Source organism: Quercus lobata, chromosome 8 (assembly GCF_001633185.2).
Source record: "Quercus lobata isolate SW786 chromosome 8, ValleyOak3.0 Primary Assembly, whole genome shotgun sequence".
NCBI classification, from domain to species: Eukaryota; Viridiplantae; Streptophyta; class Magnoliopsida; order Fagales; family Fagaceae; genus Quercus; species Quercus lobata.
Window position 1 is genome coordinate 2,650,834 of NC_044911.1, and position 23,466 is coordinate 2,674,299.

The window sequence follows — 23,466 nt, forward strand, 5'->3', positions numbered from 1 at the left end:
CCTCTTCAGCAATTATGTAACTAGTATTCCTTTTCCTAATTGGTAATTGCTGCTTCCAATTTTTGCGATTTTATTATTTTCCATAACCTAAACAATAATTAATTGAATGCACTTGAGGTAGATGCCACCACAGTTTTACATGGTTGATAGAAAGCCATATAATTCCTAGCTATTTGGCCCAAAAATAGTGGGCATGATGAGTAATATAAGGTATGGTCATGTGCTAAAACTATGATGTAGCTAAGACAGTAGAGTTTAGATGATGAGAGATAGTAGAGTTTGAACTTTGAATCAAATTAGTGTCATAATTGTGAATTGTTCTTGAACGTTCGAATTTAAGATTTACCCCATACAAAGACCCTAACCATTGGATTTGCATTAGTGTATATGTAACAGGGACATCTATTTTTCCTTTATTTCTTCTTATGTCCCCCTCCTAATAATACAATCTATTCGATCTTCACATCTTGTAGTTTCAAAAGGTGGAAGATGAAATAGACAATTGTATATAATCCAAGATAAATGGGCAAAATATATGATGAGTGCATGACTCCATGGTCCATACCAGTCCACTTTCTAGTGGAAATACTTATGAATGTGTCCATCCCAAATTATTTCTTTAGTACATGAATTGGCAGTGGGCCATTACTTGATACAGATCTAAGATATTCTACAACAAACCAAATAAATTTCCCATTTGAAATAACAAATGTTGTCCATTCAAACTATATATGGGGAGGAATGAAGATCCAAATACAATAATCAAATGTCAAAAAATAAAACTTCACTATTACCCACCAAAATACAACTTGTATATTCTTCACAAAAGAATTGAATACAAGTATTCAAAAAGAATACTTGAATATTACTTTCAAGAGCTGCACCTCAAATACCAAAGGCTCGTTTGCATGCGATAAAAGGCTACGTCGAGGACCAAACTGCAACCATGAACCAAAAATCATATATGTTTCAGTCTTAATTTAATCAATGTACAACACAAACTCTCCCCTCCCCCCATGTGTGTGTTAAAATACTTTAGTATTCTCAACAACAAAAAAAATGCACAACACAAACTCTTTATCCTTAATACTTTTTAATATTGTGAGTGAAAACTGAAAAATGTAATAGTCATTTTAACAAAAAAGGTTATGGGGTACAAATACTAGAATAATAAACAGACAAGTTGAAGTGTAACCTCTTCAGGGATTGGCTGTAAGTTTTCGTCTATGTATCCCAAAGAAGGAGGTATTAAAGCTCTTCTTTTTCCTGGAAATGTCAGCAATTTCTTTATGTTTACGGAATTGATAGCAAAAGGCAGGCATTAGGATCTAGAGCCACCAAAATGATAGGTAATTAAACAACACATCTTTACTAACATATGAAATGAATACAAATTTACCATTCAAACTCTTGTTTAGTGTTAAAAGATTTGGACAAAAGTTGCTTATATGGAATGATAAATAGATTATTAGAGAGAGAGAGAGAGAGAGAGAGAGGTGATTAAGTTATTTACCGGCTTAATCTAGTATTAATATTTAAGAGAATAAAATTTAATTAATATTGTCTCCCTTAGTATACTACCTGAATACTAGGGGCACAATTGTTTCAACTTTTCTGTATTTATTTTTGTTATTTATTTATTTTATTTTTTTATGATGATTATAGGCCAATGAAGGGCAAAAACCTGATGCCAACACACCACCACTAATAAAATGTTTATTTCTGTATTTATTTTGTTTAATAATAAAATTGTTATTTACCAATCAAAAAGGAAATGAAATAAAATACAGGAGCATTGGGTGAAATTGAAAATCTAAGCCACTGCTGACTGCTGAGGATGTATATCATCATAGCGGGTCAAAGAAATTGAGGTAGCATTTTATAGCAAAAATCACTAAAGAAGTTGGAAACCAATTGATAAGTGGACATTACAATACCTCCAACCCTCATGCCAATCAGAACCTCCTTCAAGCCCTCTATAACCTGTCATGAGAAGCAACTTAGATACTGTGTCTTGCCTAATTTCATGCTTGCAAAAAGTAAATAAATCAACAATTAGGAGCCAAGTTAGTGCTGATTCTGATGAATATTTTGAGGTGAATCTATATTATCAAGTTGATTTTTTTATTAAATAGGGAAAGCTTACAAATAATGTTAGTGCTGAAAAATTATTGAGCTAAGTCGAGGAGCAGATACAAAGGGGGTCTCAATTGATATGTACTTAGAACGAATGGAATATAACAACAACAAGAAGTAAAAGGTGGTTTGGGAAGAAGACTAAAGGAATATGGTGAGATAAAATTTGAAAGATCTGATAGCGGACATTTGATATTTCACCTGAAGAGGTCACTTATTGATAGTGGTGATAACAATGAAAGTGATGTAAATTGCACCATTGCAGCGTGAAGATGAAAATTGCTAAATGGTATTGAAATAGTAAATATGATCTCAAGCAATACTCCTCATATTTTCTATTCTTTCATATTTTACCTTCTCTTTTTAGCATAAGGAATGATCTTCTAATTTCACTACACCCCGTCCTAGTATCCGTCCTAGTATTCACTAGAAAAAGAAGTGACAATTTACTTAAGTCTAGAACAGAAAAAACCTGGTTCTCATCCAAAGGAAGTGTAATTGGTTTGCTTTCTCCACTGAATTGATCCACAGTACTACAGTATAGCATGAGTTCAAAAGAGATCACAGAGGGTGGTCAGATTAACTAGTATAAGTGCAGGAAAGAGAACACTGGAAACAAGATAATTAGTCAATTGAAGTCTGTATACAAAATCCTGCAATGGTTTGACTTAGGATCCTCAATTTTAGACAAAAATATTCATTCCCTCTATGGTGATTTCGTAAATAACCACACGTGTAATTTTTAAATTACCTGTGAACAAAATATCCATTTGCACGCCTGCATACATAATTAACTTCAACTACATCTCCCTCATTGGCTTCTGGTCCTTCCCCTTCAATAATCTCTGAAAAAGTAAACTCAAGGATGTTGGTGTATAATTTAGGAGAAAACAAAATTATTCTTAGTGTTCCCATTGCATGGAGAGCATGATGCCTTCTTTTTAAATGGGGATGTTAGTGAATCACTTCTGTATACAATCTTTGTGACACATCCTAAATAAAGCTTAAATGATTGGCAACAGTTCAAGAAAATATCATCTCTTAAAAGGTCAATCCACTGTGGAGAAGCACAAATGAGGAAAATGAGATGTAAGCCAATATATCGAGTAGCAAGATAAAGCAATTTTTCAAACACAATACAGAAAAGAAAAAAAAAAAACTCAAGGTGATTAGCTAATAAATTGAATGCAACAAAGAGAAAATTAACACGTATACTTAGCAACTGTAACTGAATCTTTATGTCTAATTCTTAATATAAGATCATCTAAGAAGTTCCTCTAAATAAACATATTAAATACACTTAATATCTTTATCAAGAAAAATGAATGTGAATCATATGGATATTTATACCTTGAATTCTCACACCACTGGCTAGCTTGAAGGCCCTGCATGCTTCAAAATCCCAAATAATAATCACATATGAGAATTGATAAAATTCTAGTGCTCGTTTGGTAACAAGTTTCCAATTTGCACCTTTTCAAATATAGTTTTTTAAACTTCACTTTTTTCGAGGTACAAATTTTCAAACAATCCCATTTTCAAAAGGCTGAAAAAAGGCAGCACCAAACAGGCACTAAAGTGAAGCTTGTGACAACCTTCTGACTGCCATGTTTGAGAATAAAATCGATGTTTGTTTGTGTTTGTGTGTGTGTGTGTGTGTGTGTGTGTGTGTGAGAGAGAGAGAGAGAGAACCAAGAAGAAGGACAACAAATCAATGAACCAGAACACATAAAACATTTTACCGAATAACTTCAGGTTCCTTCATCTCTGGCAGCGGTGCAGCAATAATGGGATAAACACATAACAGGATGGGGTTGAACCCCATAAACTGCAAAAGAAGCCTTCTTGGCAATCTTTTGACCACTAGTGAGGGATATCTACCATGCAAACTTTTAGCCATACCATTTTTAGGTTGCTCATTCTTCATACAGCTGAAAAAAGCAAGCAAACAAAGTTAAAGACTTAAAGGGTTATGCTGCTCAAAATAAAGGTCTCTATTTTTCTCTAAAGGATACATATAGATACCAATCAAAAACATAAAATTTAGATATTAAGGCATCATTTAGGTTTTTGATATACTAATTGTCTTTATATTTTTTCCAAGACAAGAAAAACAAAATACCATGCTAATGTATTAGACACTATGTCCTTGCATCCACTAACATATGTCTATCATGTGTTTTTGCAGAACATCTCAGTAAGTAACCTCAAGCTGATGCTTGTGTCAGCTTGTGACATCAGAACTGCAATCATTTTTTGATAGAACATCGAACTCAAAGGCTTAATTATTTGGTAAGAGGCTCAACAAGTGCATAAATCCACACCAGAGCCCTCAACCAACCAATACAGGATCCTCCAATTTTTTTTGTTAACATTGACAACATTCAGTTTTACTTTGTAATGATTGGAGGCCTTCGTGCACATGAGGATACCTAACATGACTCAAGAAAGCACTAGCCACATCTGTCATATACCCTAAAAGGACTAGTCCAAATAGAATTCAGGCTCCTAATACTCACTTATATAACCAAGATCATCTACCGATTAAACATTCAATGCGGGACTCAGCACATACTCGCACAACAAACACACTCATCCAATCCAATCCACATAATCTGTGGCATCAATACCTTTGTTAGAATTATACTTCAATATTCTTTTAACAGTCAAGAACAACATTTCAGCTGTATAAACCCAAATATGCAGCATACCCAGAAGCCAAGTGAAAGAAAATTGAACCCAAATGCTCAATAAATTCTAACTGAAACAACAAACAACAAAGCATACCCAAATGCCAAAAGGCTTTTATTCTAATCCCTATAGCCACAAATTCCAACAGGAACAATGCATGGCAAATTCTACCGCAACTAAATTTGACTTTTTTAAAAAGTATTTAAAAAAAAAAAAAAGACTTTCTGAGTTCTAGTTGGTACGAATAGTGAATACCACAGCTAACAATAACAATGACTAATGATTGAAAACAATAATAACAAAATGATAATGTTTTTTTGGGTTAAATTCCACAATGAGTAAATTCTACTAATTAAAGAACGCAGGAAAAAATAAAATAAAATAAAAGAGCAGAGATTATACCTTGGAGATAAAGAAGCAGCACAAGGTAAATGAGCTAAGCTTTGGAATGGAAGAGCACCCATTCTCAAAAGAAATGCCAAATGGCAGTTTCAGAAGTATAGTTAAGTTAACAATGGATAAGCAGAGTTCGTAGGAGACCAGCTGAGGAATTAGTAAGGTAAGGACTGCTTCTGTGTACAGGCACCCATCATGGCCAGTGAACTTGTGCCACGTGTAATAGTAAGATAATAATATTTGATTGGGTTCTGAAGAAGTGAAGGCTTGCACTTGCACAAAGGTTGTCCCAGGCTCCCAACAAATCAAAGCCATATTTATGATTTCAAAACCCAATAAAAATTCCTTGTTTGCTTAAAATTAAATAATTTTTAAATAAATTATTTTAGCCACAACCAATTATATATCTATTTTTACAATTATGTTACGTGATAAATTGTAACTGTTTACTTGTAAACTTTCACATAAACTCATCACATTTTTTATACCATTTACAATCAATCATGTTAAATAATTGTGAAAAAAATATATATAAAATTTATTGTGGTCCTATAATGTTTCGTAAAAAATTAATTAATTAAAAAATTACTTAACGGATAGATCATAGATTGGCATAAATTACCTACCAAGGTGGATCAAGGACCACTTAACTATGTTTGTTATGTAATAAAATTTTGTTTCTCTTCTTTTTATTTTTTATTTTCTAAATTATGTAGAACATAATTATTTGTACAAATAACATTTAAACCCTTTATATTTGATGTGGTTTCAAATTAAACCATATAGTTTGAAACTTTTCAAATTAGACCTGAAAATTTATATTGTAATTGTTATAAATTAATCCTTACAATTTTGTTAACTTCACACACAAACGTAAAACTTTTAAAATTAAATCAAATTAAACATCAATCAAATTAAAAAATCAAACCCCCAATTCATACTCAAATAAATAAATAAATAATCCTACGTTTGAGTTGTGTTAGGGTCTTTTTTGTCACCTTGTCATGCGTTGAGCTTTAATTAGCCTAGCTTCTTTTTTTTTTAGGGTTCCTAGCTTTTTTTCTCAGACTCAAGTCAAGAAAGTCAATCCCACTACTCATGTGACATGTCCACACCGAAAGTAAAGAAGGCCCGTAGTATATCTTGGAAGCTACACACAAAGCGGTTGCTTGAATAAAGGGGCTAAACCATAAATACATTAAGCAAAGGCAACAAGCCATAAAATATGACAAAAGAAAGAATTTTTTTAATCAATATGATAAGGGATAAAGAGAGGATTCTCTATATGTGACGAAGGATCTAAGAAACTCATTTTGGCCTCTGTTATATTTGGCACAAAAAGTTGTGTCTTGTAGGACAATAGTAAATGAAGTGGTTTAAGGTTGGTGAAGTTTCTATTTCCTCTTCTCTTTATATTTGTTTGAAATGAGCTGAATTTTTCGGGTTATTTTCACTTTTAACTTATTTTTACTACTATCATAAGTTTCACAACACTTTTTGATGTTATTTGTGGATCTCATGGTACTATTTAACTTTTTTTTAACTTTTGTTTTATACTTTATGAAAAAAATTCAATTTTAATTAAATAAACTGTTACAAATGAACATTTAATGTTTCCATTTACTTAGCTGTTATACAGGTTTATCATAAGTTTCACAACACTTTTTGATGCTATTTGTGAATCTCATGGTACTATTTAATTTTTTTTTAACTTTTGTTTTATACTTTATGAAAAAAATTTAATTTTAATTAAATAAACTGTTACAAATGAACATTTAATGTTCCCATCTACTTGGCTGTTATACAGGTTTCTAAGGATATGTAAAATCCTCAGCGGCTACTCTTAATTGATGGCTCTTTTGAGTTTCATATTTTTGAGCTGTGGGTTTCATAGGGATGTGGATGACTTTTGCGTTGATTTTGGGTAAATATGATCAGTGGAGACTACTTGGTTGGCTTTCCTTGTAGGTTTGCAGCCTATAGTAACAGAAGTTGTTGAATTTGGGGATTATGTCATAGAAAATTTAATGGTGATAAATCTAACATTAACTGCAAATCGGAGTGAAATATGGAACTTTGCGACAAATATACTTGCTTTTTAACTTGTGGATTCACACACACCTGTGGTCTCATAGAATTTTTTTTTTTTTTTTGGGAAACTTGTGGTCTCATAGAATTGCATGTTCTGCATGCCCACATGCTAATTTCTTCTTGGCTCAAAAATTCCAAAAGATCCTTTCTTGCACTTTATAAATAGAAGGTGGTATATTGTGTTTTCATTGTATGCAACATCTCTTATCACATTATATGGGTATTATGGGTAGATGAGAAATAAATGTGAAAGAGATGCTATATTTAGTATAAATAAAATTTTTTTTTTTCCAAACCACACTTTTAAAAGTTCCTACTTGAGGTGTGGCTTAGTGGCAGAAGTTCTCATATCGTTTCACATGATTCTTGGTAGGAGTTAGTAATTCAAGTAGTGACACTTCAATAAATATGATGTACCCATGATGATAACCTCATCAAGGTCTCGATGATACACTTGATATTATCTATTATCATCACGTGGCATGAAGTTGATGAGTCCATACTAAAGACCTTTTTTATTTATAAAAAAAAATAATAATAATAAAAAAAGAAGGTTCCCCCAAGAAATATCCCTTCAAGTGGAGATGAAATAGAAAAAAGCATGGTCTTGATCTTACTTCAGTTTTTTTATTAACCAGGCCTTGTGGAAAAATAGCCCTCAACAAATTGATAGGATTTTAAATTTCATGAGATTGATTTTGAAACTAGTGAAAATATGAAGTTTAATTTGGAAGAGTTTTAAAACTTCAGGTTTTAAATTGAAATTTTAATTTGAAACCACCAGTAATATCTTTGCCACGGCCTTAAGGTATTCCATTCCAGTTACTCCCTAATTTTATTTTGATAAAAATTCAGTAGATTTCTGAAGAAAAAAGAAAAAGAAAATGAGGCATACCCCGATTGAATTACGCCTGTGTTGTCTAGTTGCTGCAGGGATTGAGCAACTTCTGTGACCGTGTTGTCTAGTTGAAGGCATAGTGGGTGTGTTGTGGTGGGGATTAAGTGCTGAATTCGAAGTGAAGAAAGAAGGAGAGAATGAACCTAAAATTCTAGCAAGAACCAGCTCGACTTTCCAATGTCATTCTATTGATGATGTCTTGGTAACGTGCTATCAGTAATACAAAATTTCTAATTAAATCAGTCATGGTGGATAAGAAATGAACTTGTCCTAATTAAAAAGCTAGAATCTTCTCAAAATTGGAGATCCTACAAATGCTAGTAGCCTAGTAGCCAAGAGCCATGAATGGGAACATTAACTATGTTCCATGGTTGTCAAAATCGCGATTTGGATCGTAGGATTGCACGATTTTACGATCCCACCTAACCAAAACATTTAGAATCACACTAGGATCGTAAAAATGGTAGGATCGTGTTGGATCGTATAAGATTATAAGATCATATAGGATTCTATCAGTCCTACCGATCCTACCAAAAACATAAATTTTTTGTTTTTTTAAGGGATAAATTTTTTGTTTTGATGAAACTTTAAGAGTTTTTATTTTTTCATATTGTGATGATATGACTTTTTATTTTTTATTTATAAAATTATGTTAACCTAAGCAAATGTTTTATAATTTCTAGTTCACTTGCAATTAAAATGAAGAAATACTTCATCATTTCTAAATGAAAAATTTGATGTTAGCTTTGCTGCCTTTTAAGTTATAATGTTGTTAAATTTATTTGATCAACATACGAATTTGTTTTCTAATATTACTAAAATATTTTTTTTTATATAATTTTATCAATTATGCTTGTATGTGTATATTGATTGATTGAATTGTTTCTACTGTTTCAAAGAGTTGAGGATCATATGTTGATAATATTCGTAAAGAATTATTAGTGACAACAAATATGAGGTTTGTGGTCAAAACATATACTGCTAGCAGCAAAGAAAAAATTACTCTTTAGAAGGTTGAAAAGGAAGGTACATAGTGTGTCTAGATATTATCTTATATTAAAAGTCTGTCCTTCATCGACTGCTCTGGGAGATATCTTCTTTTTAGGGACAATTTATATGACATAAACAAAGAGTTTCAGATTATTGATCCTGTGAAAAAACTTCAATTGAAGGTCTCACACTATACCAAAATAAGTATATTACACCAAATGTTAATACAACAACACTAGTATAGTGGTATTAGACACAATATTACATCTACAAGTTAAAAACCGTTGCAAGGTGTAGAATGAGGGGATCGAATGTATCGAGATTTTGTTTGACATTAGAAATTGCTCTTTCGTAGATTGCTTGAAGGGTGGCTTCTCTTCAGAGAGAACTTGTACGACAACCACAAGGAGTTTTTCCTTTTTGTTAATCGGTGCAACTCTTTTTGTTCAAGGTTTCTTTTCATGAAAATTGTAATCCATATCCTCTATTCGTTTTCCTTGGACTGTATCCCTTTATTAGTTGCTCTCTTTCTAAAATTTTCAAAAGCGTTAAATTTTCTTGAATTGTAACAAATACAATCAGACTTTAGACTTTAGACTTTTAGTTTCCTCCAATGTTTCATAATATAGTTCTACATTGTTTATAAATTTTCTCAAGAGATTGTAACCATATCATCAATCAATTCAATTTCTCCTAGGTTTGAGAGAGAAGTTGTTGAAACTTTTAAGGTGTATTTGCAAAAATGGTGACCTAAAAGAACAACAATCATAATGGGGACATTGTTTTTGCTTCATAACTTATAGGTGTCAAGTCATAAGTAATGCAACATCACTTTCACATGACACTAACACAACATATAATTTTTATTTATGCATTAGTTACAACATGTTATTTGAACTCAAAATTATTCGAAGGTAATTATCTTGAACTCAAAATTACTCGAAGGAAATTATCTGGCTTCAAGGATCAAGTTCTAGGCTTAGTACTATACTACTATCTAACTAAATAAGACATTTTAATGTGAAATACACAAGTTAACAATAAGAATAGGGAATTAGTTTGCTCAATATGCCATAGCTTGAGATTTCTAAGACCAATTAACTTGCCCCAGGGTGAGCTATAAAAGGAGACCTTTATTCGTCATCTTGAGTCCTAACTTGTTAACTAAGAGAGTTTTGAGTGCAAAGATATGAATCCGGGTTGACTTTGAAAAAAATTTATTCGAATCAAGGGGGTTTGCATTTTGCTAGCAATATGACTGTTTTAATAGCGGAAGTTGTGTCTCTATCGTTTCATATCCAATCGGTTGAACAATAAAACTTAAACTCTTGGTTATGTACTGACCGAGGATCCAAAACACACTTGGGTAGGATCTTTTGTGTGTGGTTGAGAATTATGTGCATGGTCATGTGTGGAAAATGAGTGCTCCATCGGTTTGAAATAACTAGGGAAAATGTTTATATGTGATTCGCATGCCACCATTTCTCGATAGTGAATGGTCACCTTACTTGTTCATCTCATTTTCTACAATTGGAGTATTGGTATCGACAAGTCCCTTTTAAGGAATGCATGAATTTCAAAAAAAAAAAAAGAAAAGGGATTTCCATGATTTGCTTTCTCTTTATTTTTTGGAAAGTGTTATGCCCCATTTTTTTTATTAAAAAGTTATTTTGAAATCTATGACAAAGTTGCAACAAACCTACATAATTTTGGGAGGAATGAAAATATGAAGTTTTAACTTTTAGAGAATAGGGAGGAATGAATTTTCTCTCCGACTCATTCCATTTTCTCTCACTTAAACTCTCAAATAAGAGAATGAAAGGAATATTAAAAAATAATTTATTTAATTTCATTTCATTCATTCACATTCCTTTCTCTCTTCTCTAATGGATTGTTAGAATATTTTTGATAGATTGTAATAGTTATTCTTAACGTTTAACTATTTGGTAGTTTAGTTATGTTTTATTATAGGGAATAACAATTCCTTTTGAAAATCTTTGACAAGGTTGCAACAAACCTACTTAATTTTGGGAGGAATGAAAATATGAAGTTTTGAGAGAATGTGGAGGGATGAGTGTTCTCTCCTAATCATTCTATTCCCTCTCACTTAAACTCCCACATAAAAAAATGAAAGGAATATTAAAAATAATTCATTTAATTTCGTTCATTTTCATTTCTTTCTCTTTTCTCAAATGGAGTGTTAGGATTTGTTTGGTAGATTGTAATAGGCACTGTAATGTAATATTTATTCATATGATTTAATTATTTTGTTATTAGATTATGTTTTTATTACCAGGAATAGTCATTCCTTATGAAGAATTATTTTTTAAAATGATGAATAACTATTCATTTTTAAAAGGGTTGTAATACTATTATTTAGTAGGTGTAATAATTTATAAAATTAATATATTTTTAAATAAACTAATTTTCCTTATGCACATAACAAGTATGAAAATAAAAAATATGTAAAAAATTAGGTTATGTTTGGTAACAGTTTTTATTTTCTATTTTCAAAAACTTGTTTTTGGAAATATAAAGTGTAAGGATTGGATTTGGATTGGACCCAATATAGGATTGGGTTTTAGCTCAATGAGCCTAAATAATGAATTTGTAGAATGTGAATGAAAGAACTAGTTTTAGTGAGTAAGAAAGATAGTAATCATTGTCTATTTAGGAGGATCAAACACAAATAATATAAGAAAATTTGTCCACGGCACAGTTCGAGGAGCTCTATTATAATGTCAAATTGATGATCCAGGTTACAAGAGTTTAAATGATTATTACAAAGATTTCTTTTTCTCGATCTCCTCCTCTTTTTAGGCCACCTTTCCATGCTATATATTATCATTTTTGGTATCATCCTCACCATACACGTGTATGTTAGATTCCAGGAACTCCTTCTTATCCCATCCCACACTTCCCAAAACCTTTAACTAACAGCTGTAAAGCTGCTTCACCACTGTTCAAGTATCACCTCCACATTAATGCGGCCAAAGAGTTAGCTGGGATGCATTTAATGTGAAGGTAGCAGCTTTTGTAGATATTTGTTGCCTTCCTCTACTCTTCTTCTATCTAATATCTGACTTCTAACCGTGATGCAACCTTGAAAAATGTTCATGACGATAAGACATATCTACTGACCTCGGATCCACATTTCCTATATGACCTTTCTCCTCGAACATCTTTTGGACTATCATGTACAATCATTATATCTTCCTCTTCTACCATTCCCATAATAACATTATTCGACCATCCTCAGACTGGGCCACAGGCCCAATATGTACAGTTTTAACAGTACCTTCTGTCTAACTAGCCCCCACATAAAGAAAAAACAATTTTCTTGTATTTTTGAAATAAAAAACATGTTTGGTTAGTTGAAATTAAAAAGATAGTTTTTTGAAGAAAAAAATAGAAAATATTAAAATATGTTGTTACTAGGATTTAAACTCTAATGCAAACTCATTAAATGAGACAAATTCATTAAATTAAATGCATATTTTCATTGACTTTTGAAAATTAGAAATTGAAAATAGTCTTTTGCATGTTTTCAATTTCCTTCATAAATTGAGCTTTAAAAACAGTTTTTGTTTTCTGTCTATTTTGGATTGTCAAACAAGTTTTTTAGTCTCAAAAATAGATTTTTTTTTTTTTTTGAAAACAGAAAATAAAAGGAAAAAACAATTACCAAACATACTCTTAATATCTTTCTCATATTTTAAAGAAATATTATTTTTTTAGGAAATATAATTGTATGAGTAAGATATTTACTAAAATACGTCTTAAGTTTTATAATAAATATTACATCTCACAACCAAAATTATGAATTTCTTTAGTTATTCTATTAAAATACATTTTATTTTTAGTAATAAATATTATAATTTTTGTTGTAATTCTCATTCAATATACTAAATGTGACATGTCTTATTAATTATTATGACAATTTCGATAGTATTTGTAATTTGTTATTTTAAATGAAATTTTTATTTAATCTTTGCATCTGGTGTATGCTTATTTTATTTAAGGTATACAACCTTCCAAAAAAAAAGGTAGTTCTTTTACCCAAAATTTCAAATTTAATTTTTAAAAATTAATTAAAAATGTTATAATAATAGAGTTCTCATTGCATTATTATAAACACATTAAAACTATCTATCCAATTCTACTATAGATTAAACTCTATTACTAAAATTCTTTAAAACCTTATTTCGATTACAATTTTATTAGTATTAAAAAGTTTGAATTTATTATTATTTTTTTAAAAATCAATGTAAAAGAAATTACGAGGAAGTAATCCTTTTCTTGAAGGAGACTTCATGCCTGCCTTGCCTTCTATCTCTCCGAGTCACGCCCGTACACAAACACCACCTCATCCTCACTTTCCCAACGATTACATCACCCAAGAGTACACGTTCCCATGAAACTCCCATATAATTTCCAAGTAGTTTTAACTTTAAAAATGTTAAAAATTATTTCACAATTTATTTATCATATTTTTTATCTGATAGATTGTGAGTGGTTAACCATTACTTACACATAAATCCATTATTTTTTGATTTAGTAGTGCATTGAACCCAATCAGATAATGACACGTATTCAAAAATAGACACATGTCATTATCTCAATAGATCTAGTATTACTGGATACTAGACTTAAACCTAACCCATTATTTTTTTCTTTACCAATCACACTTTCCTACCAATTACATTCTGCCACGTGGACAAAAAGTTGTCAAATTTTTTTTTTTTAATTTTTTGGTGAAAGACTATTTCATAATTTCGAAACCCCAACCAAGAAACTCCCACAAAGTTTCCAAGTCCCTACAGGTAACCCAATCAATACCCCACCGTAGACCGCCCGAGTCTCCCTCAAAAAAAAGACCAAAAGAAAAAAACATCTTTAATAATTACAAATAATTGTTTATAAAAAAAAAATAAAAAAAATTTAAAATAGAAGGATCTAGAAACCCTAATAGAGCTCACTGTATAAAACCCCCCTCACAACGCCCTTTGAATACACTCTATTCCTCCTCTTTCTTCTGAATCTCAGAGAAACTCTCATCGTCTTCTTCTTCTTCTTCTTCTTCGAAAAACAAGTTTTGGGTTTCTGGGTTTTTTTTCTTTTTTGAGAGAGAGAATGGCGGATACTGAGACGTTTGCTTTCCAGGCTGAGATCAACCAGTTGTTGAGTTTGATCATCAATACTTTCTACAGCAACAAGGAGATCTTTCTCCGTGAGCTTATCAGCAATGCCTCTGATGTATGTTCCTTTTTCTCTCTCTCTCTATCTCTTGCTTTCGTTCAAAAAGTTTCGTCTTTTTACTGATTATATAATAACATGCCTCTGTGTTTGATTTTCGATTCGTAGATTTTTTATTGTTTATATTTGTTTATTGTGATGTTTTAGTAGACCATGAATATAGATCCACTATGGTTCTCATACATTGGTTTATTTTTATGCCTAAAAGTATTTGGAATATCATAAAAAAGGATGAAAATTTTGTTTCTTTTTGCGTTTATATGCGTGTGATATGTAAGTAATTGCATCTGAATGAATTTTTTGACTATTTATATGCCAAACTATAATGGGTCTAATGAGATTTTGTGATATCTATCTGTTTGGGATTACTAAATTTGTTTCTTGTTCATGTATGCTACTATTGGGAAAATATTAAAACTGTAGTAGCTGCCAGGAAAAAATGTCTAATTGGCTAATTGGGTTATTATGTATATGACTTTAATCTGTTTAGGATTCTTAGGGATTTTTTATTTTATAAGAGCCCAATTGGATTAAATGAGTATTTTTTTTTTTTTTTTTGGGGGTTTTAGGATTACTTAATTAAAGTGGGTTTCTTTTGTTTGTGTTTCTTTGTATTTGAACTTCAATTGCCTTTTGTAAGGATTTTGTCAAATATACATTATGATTGTAGAGGGGACTATGTTTAGGTTGTCTATAGATTATGATTGTGGATTTATTTTAGAACATGGGTTTTAATATATTTTTGGTACTATGTTTAGGCTCTTGACAAGATTCGATTTGAGAGCTTGACCGACAAGAGCAAGCTAGATGGTCAACCAGAGCTTTTCATCCACATCATTCCTGACAAGACCAACAATACCCTGACCATTATTGACAGTGGTATTGGCATGACTAAAGCTGGTAAGTTCTTAGTTTGAGTTTGTTGTGAATGATGCATTGTTTTGTGTTTATTATATGATTAGGTTATTCATGATTTTATAATTTGTGTTTGGACAGATTTGGTCAACAACTTGGGTACCATTGCTAGGTCTGGAACCAAAGAGTTCATGGAAGCCCTTGCAGCTGGGGCTGATGTGAGCATGATTGGTCAGTTTGGTGTTGGTTTCTACTCAGCATACCTTGTTGCTGAGAAGGTTATTGTCACCGCAAAGCACAATGATGATGAGCAGTATGTGTGGGAGTCACAAGCTGGTGGGTCATTCACTGTTACCAGAGACAACTCTGGTGAGGTCCTTGGTAGAGGTACCAAGATTACTCTCTACCTCAAGGAAGACCAGCTTGAATACCTTGAGGAGCGCCGCTTGAAGGATTTGATCAAGAAGCACTCCGAGTTTATTAGCTACCCAATTTCCCTTTGGATTGAGAAGACCACTGAGAAGGAGATTTCTGATGATGAGGATGAGGAAGAGAAAAAGGACGAGGAAGAGAAGAAGGACGAGGAGGGTAAGGTTGAGGAGATCGATGAAGAGAAGGAGAAGGAAGAAAAAAAGAAGAAGAAGATCAAGGAGGTGTCCCATGAGTGGTCTTTGGTGAACAAACAAAAACCCATCTGGATGAGGAAGCCTGAGGAGATTACAAAGGATGAGTATGCTGCTTTCTATAAGAGCCTTACAAATGACTGGGAAGAGCACTTGGCAGTGAAGCACTTCTCAGTTGAAGGTCAGCTTGAGTTCAAGGCTATCCTCTTTGCACCAAAGAGGGCCCCTTTTGATCTTTTTGATACAAGGAAGAAGCCAAACAATATTAAGCTCTATGTTCGTCGTGTATTTATCATGGACAACTGTGAGGAGCTGATCCCTGAATACCTTGGATTTGTTAAGGGTATTGTCGATTCTGAGGACCTTCCTCTCAACATTTCAAGGGAGACCCTTCAGCAGAACAAGATCCTTAAGGTCATCCGCAAGAATTTGGTTAAGAAGTGCATTGAGCTCTTCTTTGAGATTGCTGAGAACAAGGAAGACTATGCTAAGTTCTATGAGGCTTTCTCTAAGAACCTCAAGCTTGGTATCCATGAGGATTCCACAAACAAAACAAAGCTTGCTGAGTTGCTCCGCTACCACTCCACCAAGAGTGGTGATGAGATGACCAGCTTGAAGGACTATGTGACCAGGATGAAGGAGGGCCAGAGTGACATCTATTACATCACTGGTGAGAGCAAGAAGGCTGTTGAGAACTCTCCATTCCTTGAGAAGCTGAAGAAGAAAGGGTATGAGGTTCTGTACATGGTTGATGCTATTGATGAGTATGCTGTTGGTCAGCTTAAGGAATTTGAGGGCAAGAAGCTTGTTTCTGCTACCAAGGAAGGTTTGAAACTTGATGAGAGTGAAGATGAGAAGAAGCGACAGGAAGAGTTGAAGGAGAAGTTTGAGGGTCTCTGCAAGGTGATCAAGGATGTTTTGGGTGACAAGGTTGAGAAAGTTGTGGTTTCTGACCGTGTTGTTGATTCTCCCTGCTGTTTAGTGACTGGTGAGTATGGATGGACTGCCAACATGGAAAGAATCATGAAGGCTCAGGCTTTGAGGGACAGCAGCATGGCTGGCTACATGTCAAGCAAGAAGACCATGGAGATCAACCCTGAGAACTCTATCATGGAGGAGCTCAGGAAGAGGGCTGATGCTGACAAGAATGACAAATCAGTGAAGGACCTTGTTCTCCTGCTTTTCGAGACTGCCCTCCTCACCTCAGGCTTCAGCCTTGATGAACCCAACACCTTTGGCAACAGGATCCACAGGATGCTGAAACTCGGTTTGAGCATTGATGAGGAAGCAGGTGATGGTGATGCCGAGATGCCTGCATTGGAGGAAGCTGATGCTGATGCTGAGGGCAGCAAGATGGAGGAAGTTGATTAAATTTAGCAATTTAACATATTAGTTTCGGTGGTAATGGTTTATTTTAGTTATATATTCTCTTTAGTCCCCTCTTAGGGGAGGATCTGAACAATTTTTTGCTATTGCTTTGATGCGTCATCTTTTGGATATAGCTCTTTTGATCGTGTCAGGTATTTAAGATTGGTGGGGTTTTTTGTCTAGTTGAGTTTAAACTTTAATCAAGTTTGATGTTTCAGAATTATTAATGGTCTTATTTAGCTGGTTAAAAAAATACCTGCATTGTCTTTACTTCAACTCTAATTTTGTAGGGTAATTGGTCCCTTTGTTGTGGTATCGTGAGTTTAGACTACTTTGACATGTCTTTGAATATTTACTTCTAACTGTAAAATCGAAGACTCGTAGCTATATATTGTTCCTTCCGTCTTTCCTCCCTTGGGAAATCAATCATGCCTTTGAATCTTATGACGTACGTCATACGTGTAGTGTCCGGATCCAAGGCGTTAATTATCTCAAGTTGGTTTCTCACAAGAATGTGGGACTGCCTTCTTGTGCATATGAACATGCTTACCTTCTTTTTGGACGAGTGTGGAATTCCCTATTTAGTTCAGGCAAATCTTTATAGGAAGTTGACCAAAAAAAAAATCTTTATGGGACTACAGCTGCTGTATCAGCACTCTTATCAGGTTCTTGTCTTTGCATGTTCTTTTGCAATTAAAGGAATGAACTCAGAATCTGAGTTTATATCAAAGGCAGGTTCTTTTCTTTGCAATAAAAGGAATGAACTGAGAATCTGAGTTAATCAAAGGCAATATGTAAGTTGGGTTATGTCTTGGAATCTAGTCCCACTGCTGATTGGAAAGATGTGGTAGTGGCAGACCGTTTTCTTTTCCAAATGTTCGGTCCTTTTTCCCTAAATAGTAACTACTAGCCAGGCTGCAGGAATTTTCCTCTTTACTGACATAGAATGGAATCTCTTTATCGAGTAAATTCTCTCAACACCCTTGTTTAGGAACTTGATTCGAGGGCTAAAACATCCCCTTCACTAGAATCCACAAACAGGACAATCACTGCTAGCTGCTCTTTAACTTGCTTATTATAAGGTTTATGAATGTCTTGTTGGCTTATTTTAATTCTAGATGCTGCAATCAGTATTAGTGTATAACATGCCATTATATTCAGGTTGAAATATACCGTCTCATCTCATTCAAATTTAGGTTACAATCTCAGAAGGTAATTGAAAGAAATTAATTGTATCTTTCTATTGAGTATTGCCGGTATACCTTATCAAATTTTTCCAAGTACAGAATTTCCACCTTTTAAGTTTTAAGGTTGAATATTAAATTCAGTTTAGTCTCAGTCGAATTATGACAGGTTTGTGGAAGATGGTTTAGAACTGCCATGTATGGTTTCATGCAAGTAAACATTTTCCATTGGCCATTCATCCAATACTCTGAATAAATAAAATTGCACCAATAGAGAATTCTTCCCCCGAAGGATTCTTTTTTTTTTTAGAAGAACCCCGGAAGGATTCTGTTTGTTGCTTACAATTTTTTTCACACCATTGAAATCTTTTGTCTGGATAGCACAACCATAAACCATTACATCTGCAAGCTCCATGATAAAATCCCACATACCTCATACATCCAGAGAGAAGAGAGAATCTAGTCACTGAATACAAATACACACGACAAAAAACCCTCACACCCAAAGCCAAAATGATGAAAAACCTTTCTCTAGCCCCCCTAACATATAAGAGGGCCATAATATCTTGAAGCAAACCAATCATACTTGACAAAATCTGCTGAATTTCAGCACAAATCTCGAGTTCAGGTATCATCAACTTGTGAATGGAACACAAAGCTTGGGAATGTTGTGGTAATGTCTCTGCTCAAAAAAATGAAATAAGATCATAATCAGCAATCTGACATAATGAGGTATATCAGTTGTCATGAAAGGTAACATGATTAATTTAAAAAGTTTCCGGAGGTAAAAGAAAGAAAAGCTTCTAAAAGTTCAATTCACATAAATCAGATAGTGGAAGCATAGAATTGCAGATGCACAATTAGGATCCTATTTATTCACAAGTGGTTCAAGAGTTCAATGTCTAAAAATTTTTATGCTTGCAAGAGTCCTCTCAGATCAAACTTGATTATGTCTTTCAAATGTGTCACTTATCCGGTAAAAAAAGAAAAGAAAAAGTCTTTCAAATTAGTCTTTATTAGTTATTATGGCTCTCATGACCCTTTCAAATGTAATCGAACAAAAAGTTAGAAAAAAACAAAAAAGGATAGATTCATGACTTACTTCAGGTATTGAAGGGTCATATTCTTCAGGAGAGATGGATGTCGCAAAACAAGGCTTCTCCACTCTTCCTTGTCAATCTTCCCATCATGTTTTGTATCAGCTTCCTCAAAGGTCTGGAAAAGCAGGGAAAAAAGAGAAGCTCCATTAGTTCATAAAGCAATACTTTAACAGTTACTTTTGATAATATCCATGTGTTTTTGCAACAAGCAATGCTGAAGCAACTACACCTCCTTTAAGAATCAAGTGACAGTGATAATGATACAACAAAATAATAGGTTAATTAAATAAGGTTCACTGAGCACCTTGTCAATAATACTTTCTATAACATCATCTGAAAGATTCATTCCAGATTCAGCAAGTGTAGCCACTACCATTTGCTTCACCTACAAAGAACACAGAATTTGAAAAAACCAAATCTACAATTTTAGAAATCATTCATTTAAGAAATATTTACCTCCTGTCTCTCAATAAAACCTTGCTGCTTGAGATCGTACAGTTGAAAAGAAACTGGAACAAGACATTATGGAGTTAGCATAAAAGAAATTACTAGGCAGATGTATAGCTGAAAAATTAATAAATGATTGCAAATTTGCTCTTCTAATCCATTCCATGCATGTCAGAATTATTTTATCATGACCATATTTTTTACTTAAAGAACCCAAACAAATGACAAAAAGGAGAATTTATTGAATCCCAAACCACATACATTCAATCTTATCGTCAATAGGTGCATTTGGATGAAAAACAGAGAGAGCACGTGCAAACTCTTCAAAACCTAGTATTCCATTGTGCTTTGTGTCAAACAAGTCAAATACCTGCGATGAGAACTACAGTTGATATAATACACAAACAGCAGCTGAATGAATAAAATACTGTACAGAAAAATTCTACGGTAAGCTTTACTCTGTGCAACGATAAAATGGTTTGTTAAAGAGGAAAAAAAGGGTAGGTTACCCGATCAGCAAACAGGCTCTCTTTCTTGTTTGTCTTGAATAATGCCAATTGGAACTCTTCCTGCAACAAGTTATTAAAGGAAAATATCAGAAAAGAGCTATGAACTTTTTTTTTTTTCTTTCTTTCCCAATAAGTAGAAAAGAGCCATAAACTGATTATGGAAAGGGGTGGATCATTATTTTCATGTAAAGGTGCAGTACCACAAAGACATGTCCACTCCAAATATGTGAACAAGTATATGCCCAGAGCATAGGTAGTCCAATATAAGACACATACAGACCTTGTTAATCAGCCCATCATCAATTACTGCGCTGCTGATCTTCTTAAAGAGCTCATAAAGTGCCTCTATTTCACTTACACTGACTGCATGCAGGAAGAAAAATTAGAAAGATCACTAAAGCATCCAAAAAGAAAAATAACAATACTCTTCAGTAGAATGGTTCTATAGTTCTTTTGAAAAGAGGACGGGTAAATTACAATAAAATTAAAGACGTTATATTTATAAATATTTGTAAGTTACATATGCACCAAGTGGATTTTGAACCCATGGCCTCAACCTCCACCTTGATCTTGCAAGGGGAGGAGGTGCAATTTGAGCTGGAGCTTGTTGGCAAGATATGCAGGTAAAATTAAAACAAGATACAAAATCATACCAGCACCATTCTTAACTTGGCTTTAATTGCAAAAATAATTATTTATCTATGGTTGTTAAAAAATTATTAATTGGAATACATTTGAAAGGTAAGTAATGTCATGAAAAGCAAAGAATAGATTCGATAGCATACACACTGTCTCCCTCGCAAGAAGTTCGGGGTCTTCAAGGCCTCTCGACTGTTTATATAAATCAAGATCACAACACCGCAATAGGGAAGCACCTAAATGCTTTAATCCCTCTATGCACTGCAACATGTTATCTTCTGCAAATCAATACACTCCATACCTGTTTCAAAAGAGTAAAGTGTAAGAAATTTTATTTAGGTTACTCTCTACTCATTAAAAGGCTCCATATGCAGGCAAAGAGCAGAATGAACCTTTTAACCATTTCCAGCTTCTGCTGTCCCAAGTGCTAATAACAGAAATGGTAGAAACTGGAGCAGTTCACACCTATTCCCACAAATGAAATTAAATGTTCATTGCAACATAAATTAATACAACAAGATATCCTAAATCATACAACAAACATGGCTCACACAATTGTTTATGTGCCCCAGTCCAAATGGTAATAAAATCATCTTGGACTAAACATAATATAAAAATAAGCATTTTCTTGTCAAATCTTCCATACATCCAAAAGCTCTTCCACACTATTATATTTAGCAACATTGCATTAGCTCAAACCCCATATTTTTTTTATTACTGCACAAAACTAAACACTAAATAATACAAAGGACCTGAGTCATACAAGAAGCAAAGATTGCACCATTGTCTAAGTGCCCTAGTTCAAATGGTAACAAAATTTCTGCTTTCCTAAATCCAAAATTTCCTCCACACTGTAATGTTTAGCAACATTGCACTGCAAATTTTCAGCTCAAAAAACATAAAGTTCTCACTACTGCCCAAAAAGCCCGAGCTGAATCACACAAAGGACCAAAAACAACACACAATTGCCTTCACATATGCGAAAAGTCATTAAACAACGACTCGATTTTAACCAATACAACCAAAAAAAACACCACATTTTCTCTTCATTTACAGCACCGGAACCCATAGTTACAGCACAAAATGATTAACAACACCTCAGTTGGATTTACAGGTATCAAATTACACATAAATTGCATCGTGAATATCAATTAACAAGAAAATTTAACAATGGGACAATCACAAATTCAAAACCCACTCTTATTTTAGCTTCTACAATCATCTAAACCGATCCAAATGCCCCCAGAAAACAAGCATATACGCAAAGATCCGATCTGAGATCCAATCTTTTCAAAAATCAAACAAAACCCGGAAACATAATCCGATTCCACATACCAATTCAATCTCAAAAAACAATAAAGCATCGATCTTTTTTAACAGTTCTATTAGAAATTCAATACAGAAACCCAAAAAAAAAAAAAAAAAATGAAACCAAAGTTTCTTTGATTTTTCCCACTGTTTCTCAGCAACCAAACGGTGAAACACAGTTTGCATAAAGCAACTCACCTCTCTTTTTTTTTAGTTTTGAGAGACCGCGTAGACTGAAGGAACTCAAAGCTCTGTGATTGAGTTTATGGGTTTGATACAATCTCTGTCCACCTCGCTGTGGCTTTATCAATTCTTTTGGCGAAGGTGATGAGTCTGAAATAGTGGAGATGGGAATATGAGCTGGATATATATATATATATAAAATAAAAAATTATTTATAAAAATAAAAATAAAAATTATTATATACGTTAACATGAGGATGTTGATGGGAATATATTATTCATTATTAATTTTTTTGGGTAATAATTGATGGGTTTTTTTAAAAAAATAATTTTTGATGGGAAAAATTTTGATTTTTTTGCAAAGAGTGATAATATGGGAACAAACTTCTCAAAAAAAAAAAAAAATATATATATATATATATATATATGGGAACAAGGTGAGACGGTGTCGTTTTAGCTAGGAATGTGAGAGAAGACAAAAGGTTTGGCTTAATTGTGTTTTGTTGTCGTTGGACCAAAAATGACCAATGGACCACAGTCCACTTCTGATCTCTGTCAACGTGCAGAGCATATACACATGCATTAATACACAAAATTAATGTGCTAGAAGCACCCATGCATTCAATAAAAAAAAGGTAAAAAAATTAAATAAATAAAAAACACACCCATGCATGAGGGTTTAGATGATGGAAGATAAGTTATGAGTTAGAAGCACTCATGCATTCAATAAAAAAAGGTAAAAGAGAATGAAAGATGAGGATTTAGATGATGGGAAATAAGTTATGACTTAAGT

The 23,466-nt window shown here is 33.2% G+C and overlaps 3 protein-coding genes across 6 annotated transcripts; 1 reads left to right on the plus strand and 2 right to left on the minus strand.

Annotated features, from left to right (window-relative positions):
* Positions 1 to 562: 562 nt before the first annotated feature.
* On the minus strand, positions 563 to 5,370 carry LOC115958339 (peptidyl-prolyl cis-trans isomerase FKBP16-1, chloroplastic). Of its 3 annotated transcripts, none has more exons than XM_031076741.1 (8): positions 5,230 to 5,362; positions 3,879 to 4,067; positions 3,487 to 3,521; positions 2,888 to 2,981; positions 2,609 to 2,669; positions 1,938 to 1,983; positions 1,196 to 1,266; positions 563 to 938 (listed from the first exon to the last, which is right to left on the minus strand). In XM_031076741.1, the coding sequence occupies exons 1-8, from the start codon at positions 5,289 to 5,291 to the stop codon at positions 846 to 848; spliced, it is 651 nt and encodes a 216-aa protein (XP_030932601.1). In that variant the 5' UTR covers positions 5,292 to 5,362; the 3' UTR covers positions 563 to 845. The 3 variants fall into 3 exon arrangements, with proteins under 3 accessions (XP_030932601.1, XP_030932602.1, XP_030932603.1); XM_031076742.1 differs by having other exon boundaries at positions 846 to 938; positions 1,196 to 1,285; positions 5,230 to 5,368; XM_031076743.1 differs by lacking the exons at positions 563 to 938; positions 1,196 to 1,266 and adding an exon at positions 1,272 to 1,328 and having other exon boundaries at positions 5,230 to 5,370.
* An 8,846-nt stretch (positions 5,371 to 14,216) lies between these two features.
* Positions 14,217 to 17,557, plus strand: LOC115957912 (heat shock cognate protein 80). Its single transcript, XM_031076251.1, has 3 exons — positions 14,217 to 14,458; positions 15,217 to 15,358; positions 15,455 to 17,557. The coding sequence occupies exons 1-3, from the start codon at positions 14,336 to 14,338 to the stop codon at positions 17,305 to 17,307; spliced, it is 2,118 nt and encodes a 705-aa protein (XP_030932111.1). The 5' UTR covers positions 14,217 to 14,335; the 3' UTR covers positions 17,308 to 17,557.
* A 1,175-nt stretch (positions 17,558 to 18,732) lies between these two features.
* On the minus strand, positions 18,733 to 22,845 carry LOC115957913 (calcineurin B-like protein 3). Of its 2 annotated transcripts, none has more exons than XM_031076252.1 (10): positions 22,690 to 22,845; positions 21,576 to 21,648; positions 21,330 to 21,484; positions 20,825 to 20,907; positions 20,545 to 20,604; positions 20,297 to 20,417; positions 20,045 to 20,097; positions 19,893 to 19,973; positions 19,591 to 19,703; positions 18,733 to 19,170 (listed from the first exon to the last, which is right to left on the minus strand). In XM_031076252.1, exons 3-10 carry the CDS (start codon positions 21,451 to 21,453, stop codon positions 19,113 to 19,115), a joined length of 693 nt encoding a protein of 230 aa, XP_030932112.1. In that variant the 5' UTR covers positions 21,454 to 21,484; positions 21,576 to 21,648; positions 22,690 to 22,845; the 3' UTR covers positions 18,733 to 19,112. The 2 variants fall into 2 exon arrangements, with proteins under 2 accessions (XP_030932112.1, XP_030932113.1); XM_031076253.1 differs by having other exon boundaries at positions 20,297 to 20,405; positions 22,690 to 22,844.
* Positions 22,846 to 23,466: the final 621 nt, after the last annotated feature.

Excerpts from the sequence above, each read along its gene's own strand:
- LOC115958339 (XM_031076741.1), bottom strand. The coding sequence starts at position 5,291 with ATGGGTGCTCTTCCATTCCAAAGCTTAGCTCATTTACCTTGTGCTGCT. Across the intron at positions 2,982-3,486 it reads CAGTGGTGTGAGAATTCAAG|AGATTATTGAAGGGGAAGGA; the intron begins GTATAAATATCC and ends TTACTTTTTCAG. Across the intron at positions 939-1,195 it reads TACAGCCAATCCCTGAAGAG|TTTGGTCCTCGACGTAGCCT; the intron begins GTTACACTTCAA and ends TCATGGTTGCAG.
- LOC115957912 (XM_031076251.1), top strand. The coding sequence starts at position 14,336 with ATGGCGGATACTGAGACGTTTGCTTTCCAGGCTGAGATCAACCAGTTG. Across the intron at positions 14,459-15,216 it reads TTATCAGCAATGCCTCTGAT|GCTCTTGACAAGATTCGATT; the intron begins GTATGTTCCTTT and ends TACTATGTTTAG. Across the intron at positions 15,359-15,454 it reads TATTGGCATGACTAAAGCTG|ATTTGGTCAACAACTTGGGT; the intron begins GTAAGTTCTTAG and ends GTGTTTGGACAG.
- LOC115957913 (XM_031076252.1), bottom strand. The coding sequence starts at position 21,453 with ATGTTGCAGTGCATAGAGGGATTAAAGCATTTAGGTGCTTCCCTATTG. Across the intron at positions 20,605-20,824 it reads ATGATGGGCTGATTAACAAG|GAAGAGTTCCAATTGGCATT; the intron begins GTCTGTATGTGT and ends AACTTGTTGCAG. Across the intron at positions 20,098-20,296 it reads TATTGACGATAAGATTGAAT|TTTCTTTTCAACTGTACGAT; the intron begins GTATGTGGTTTG and ends GTCTTGTTCCAG.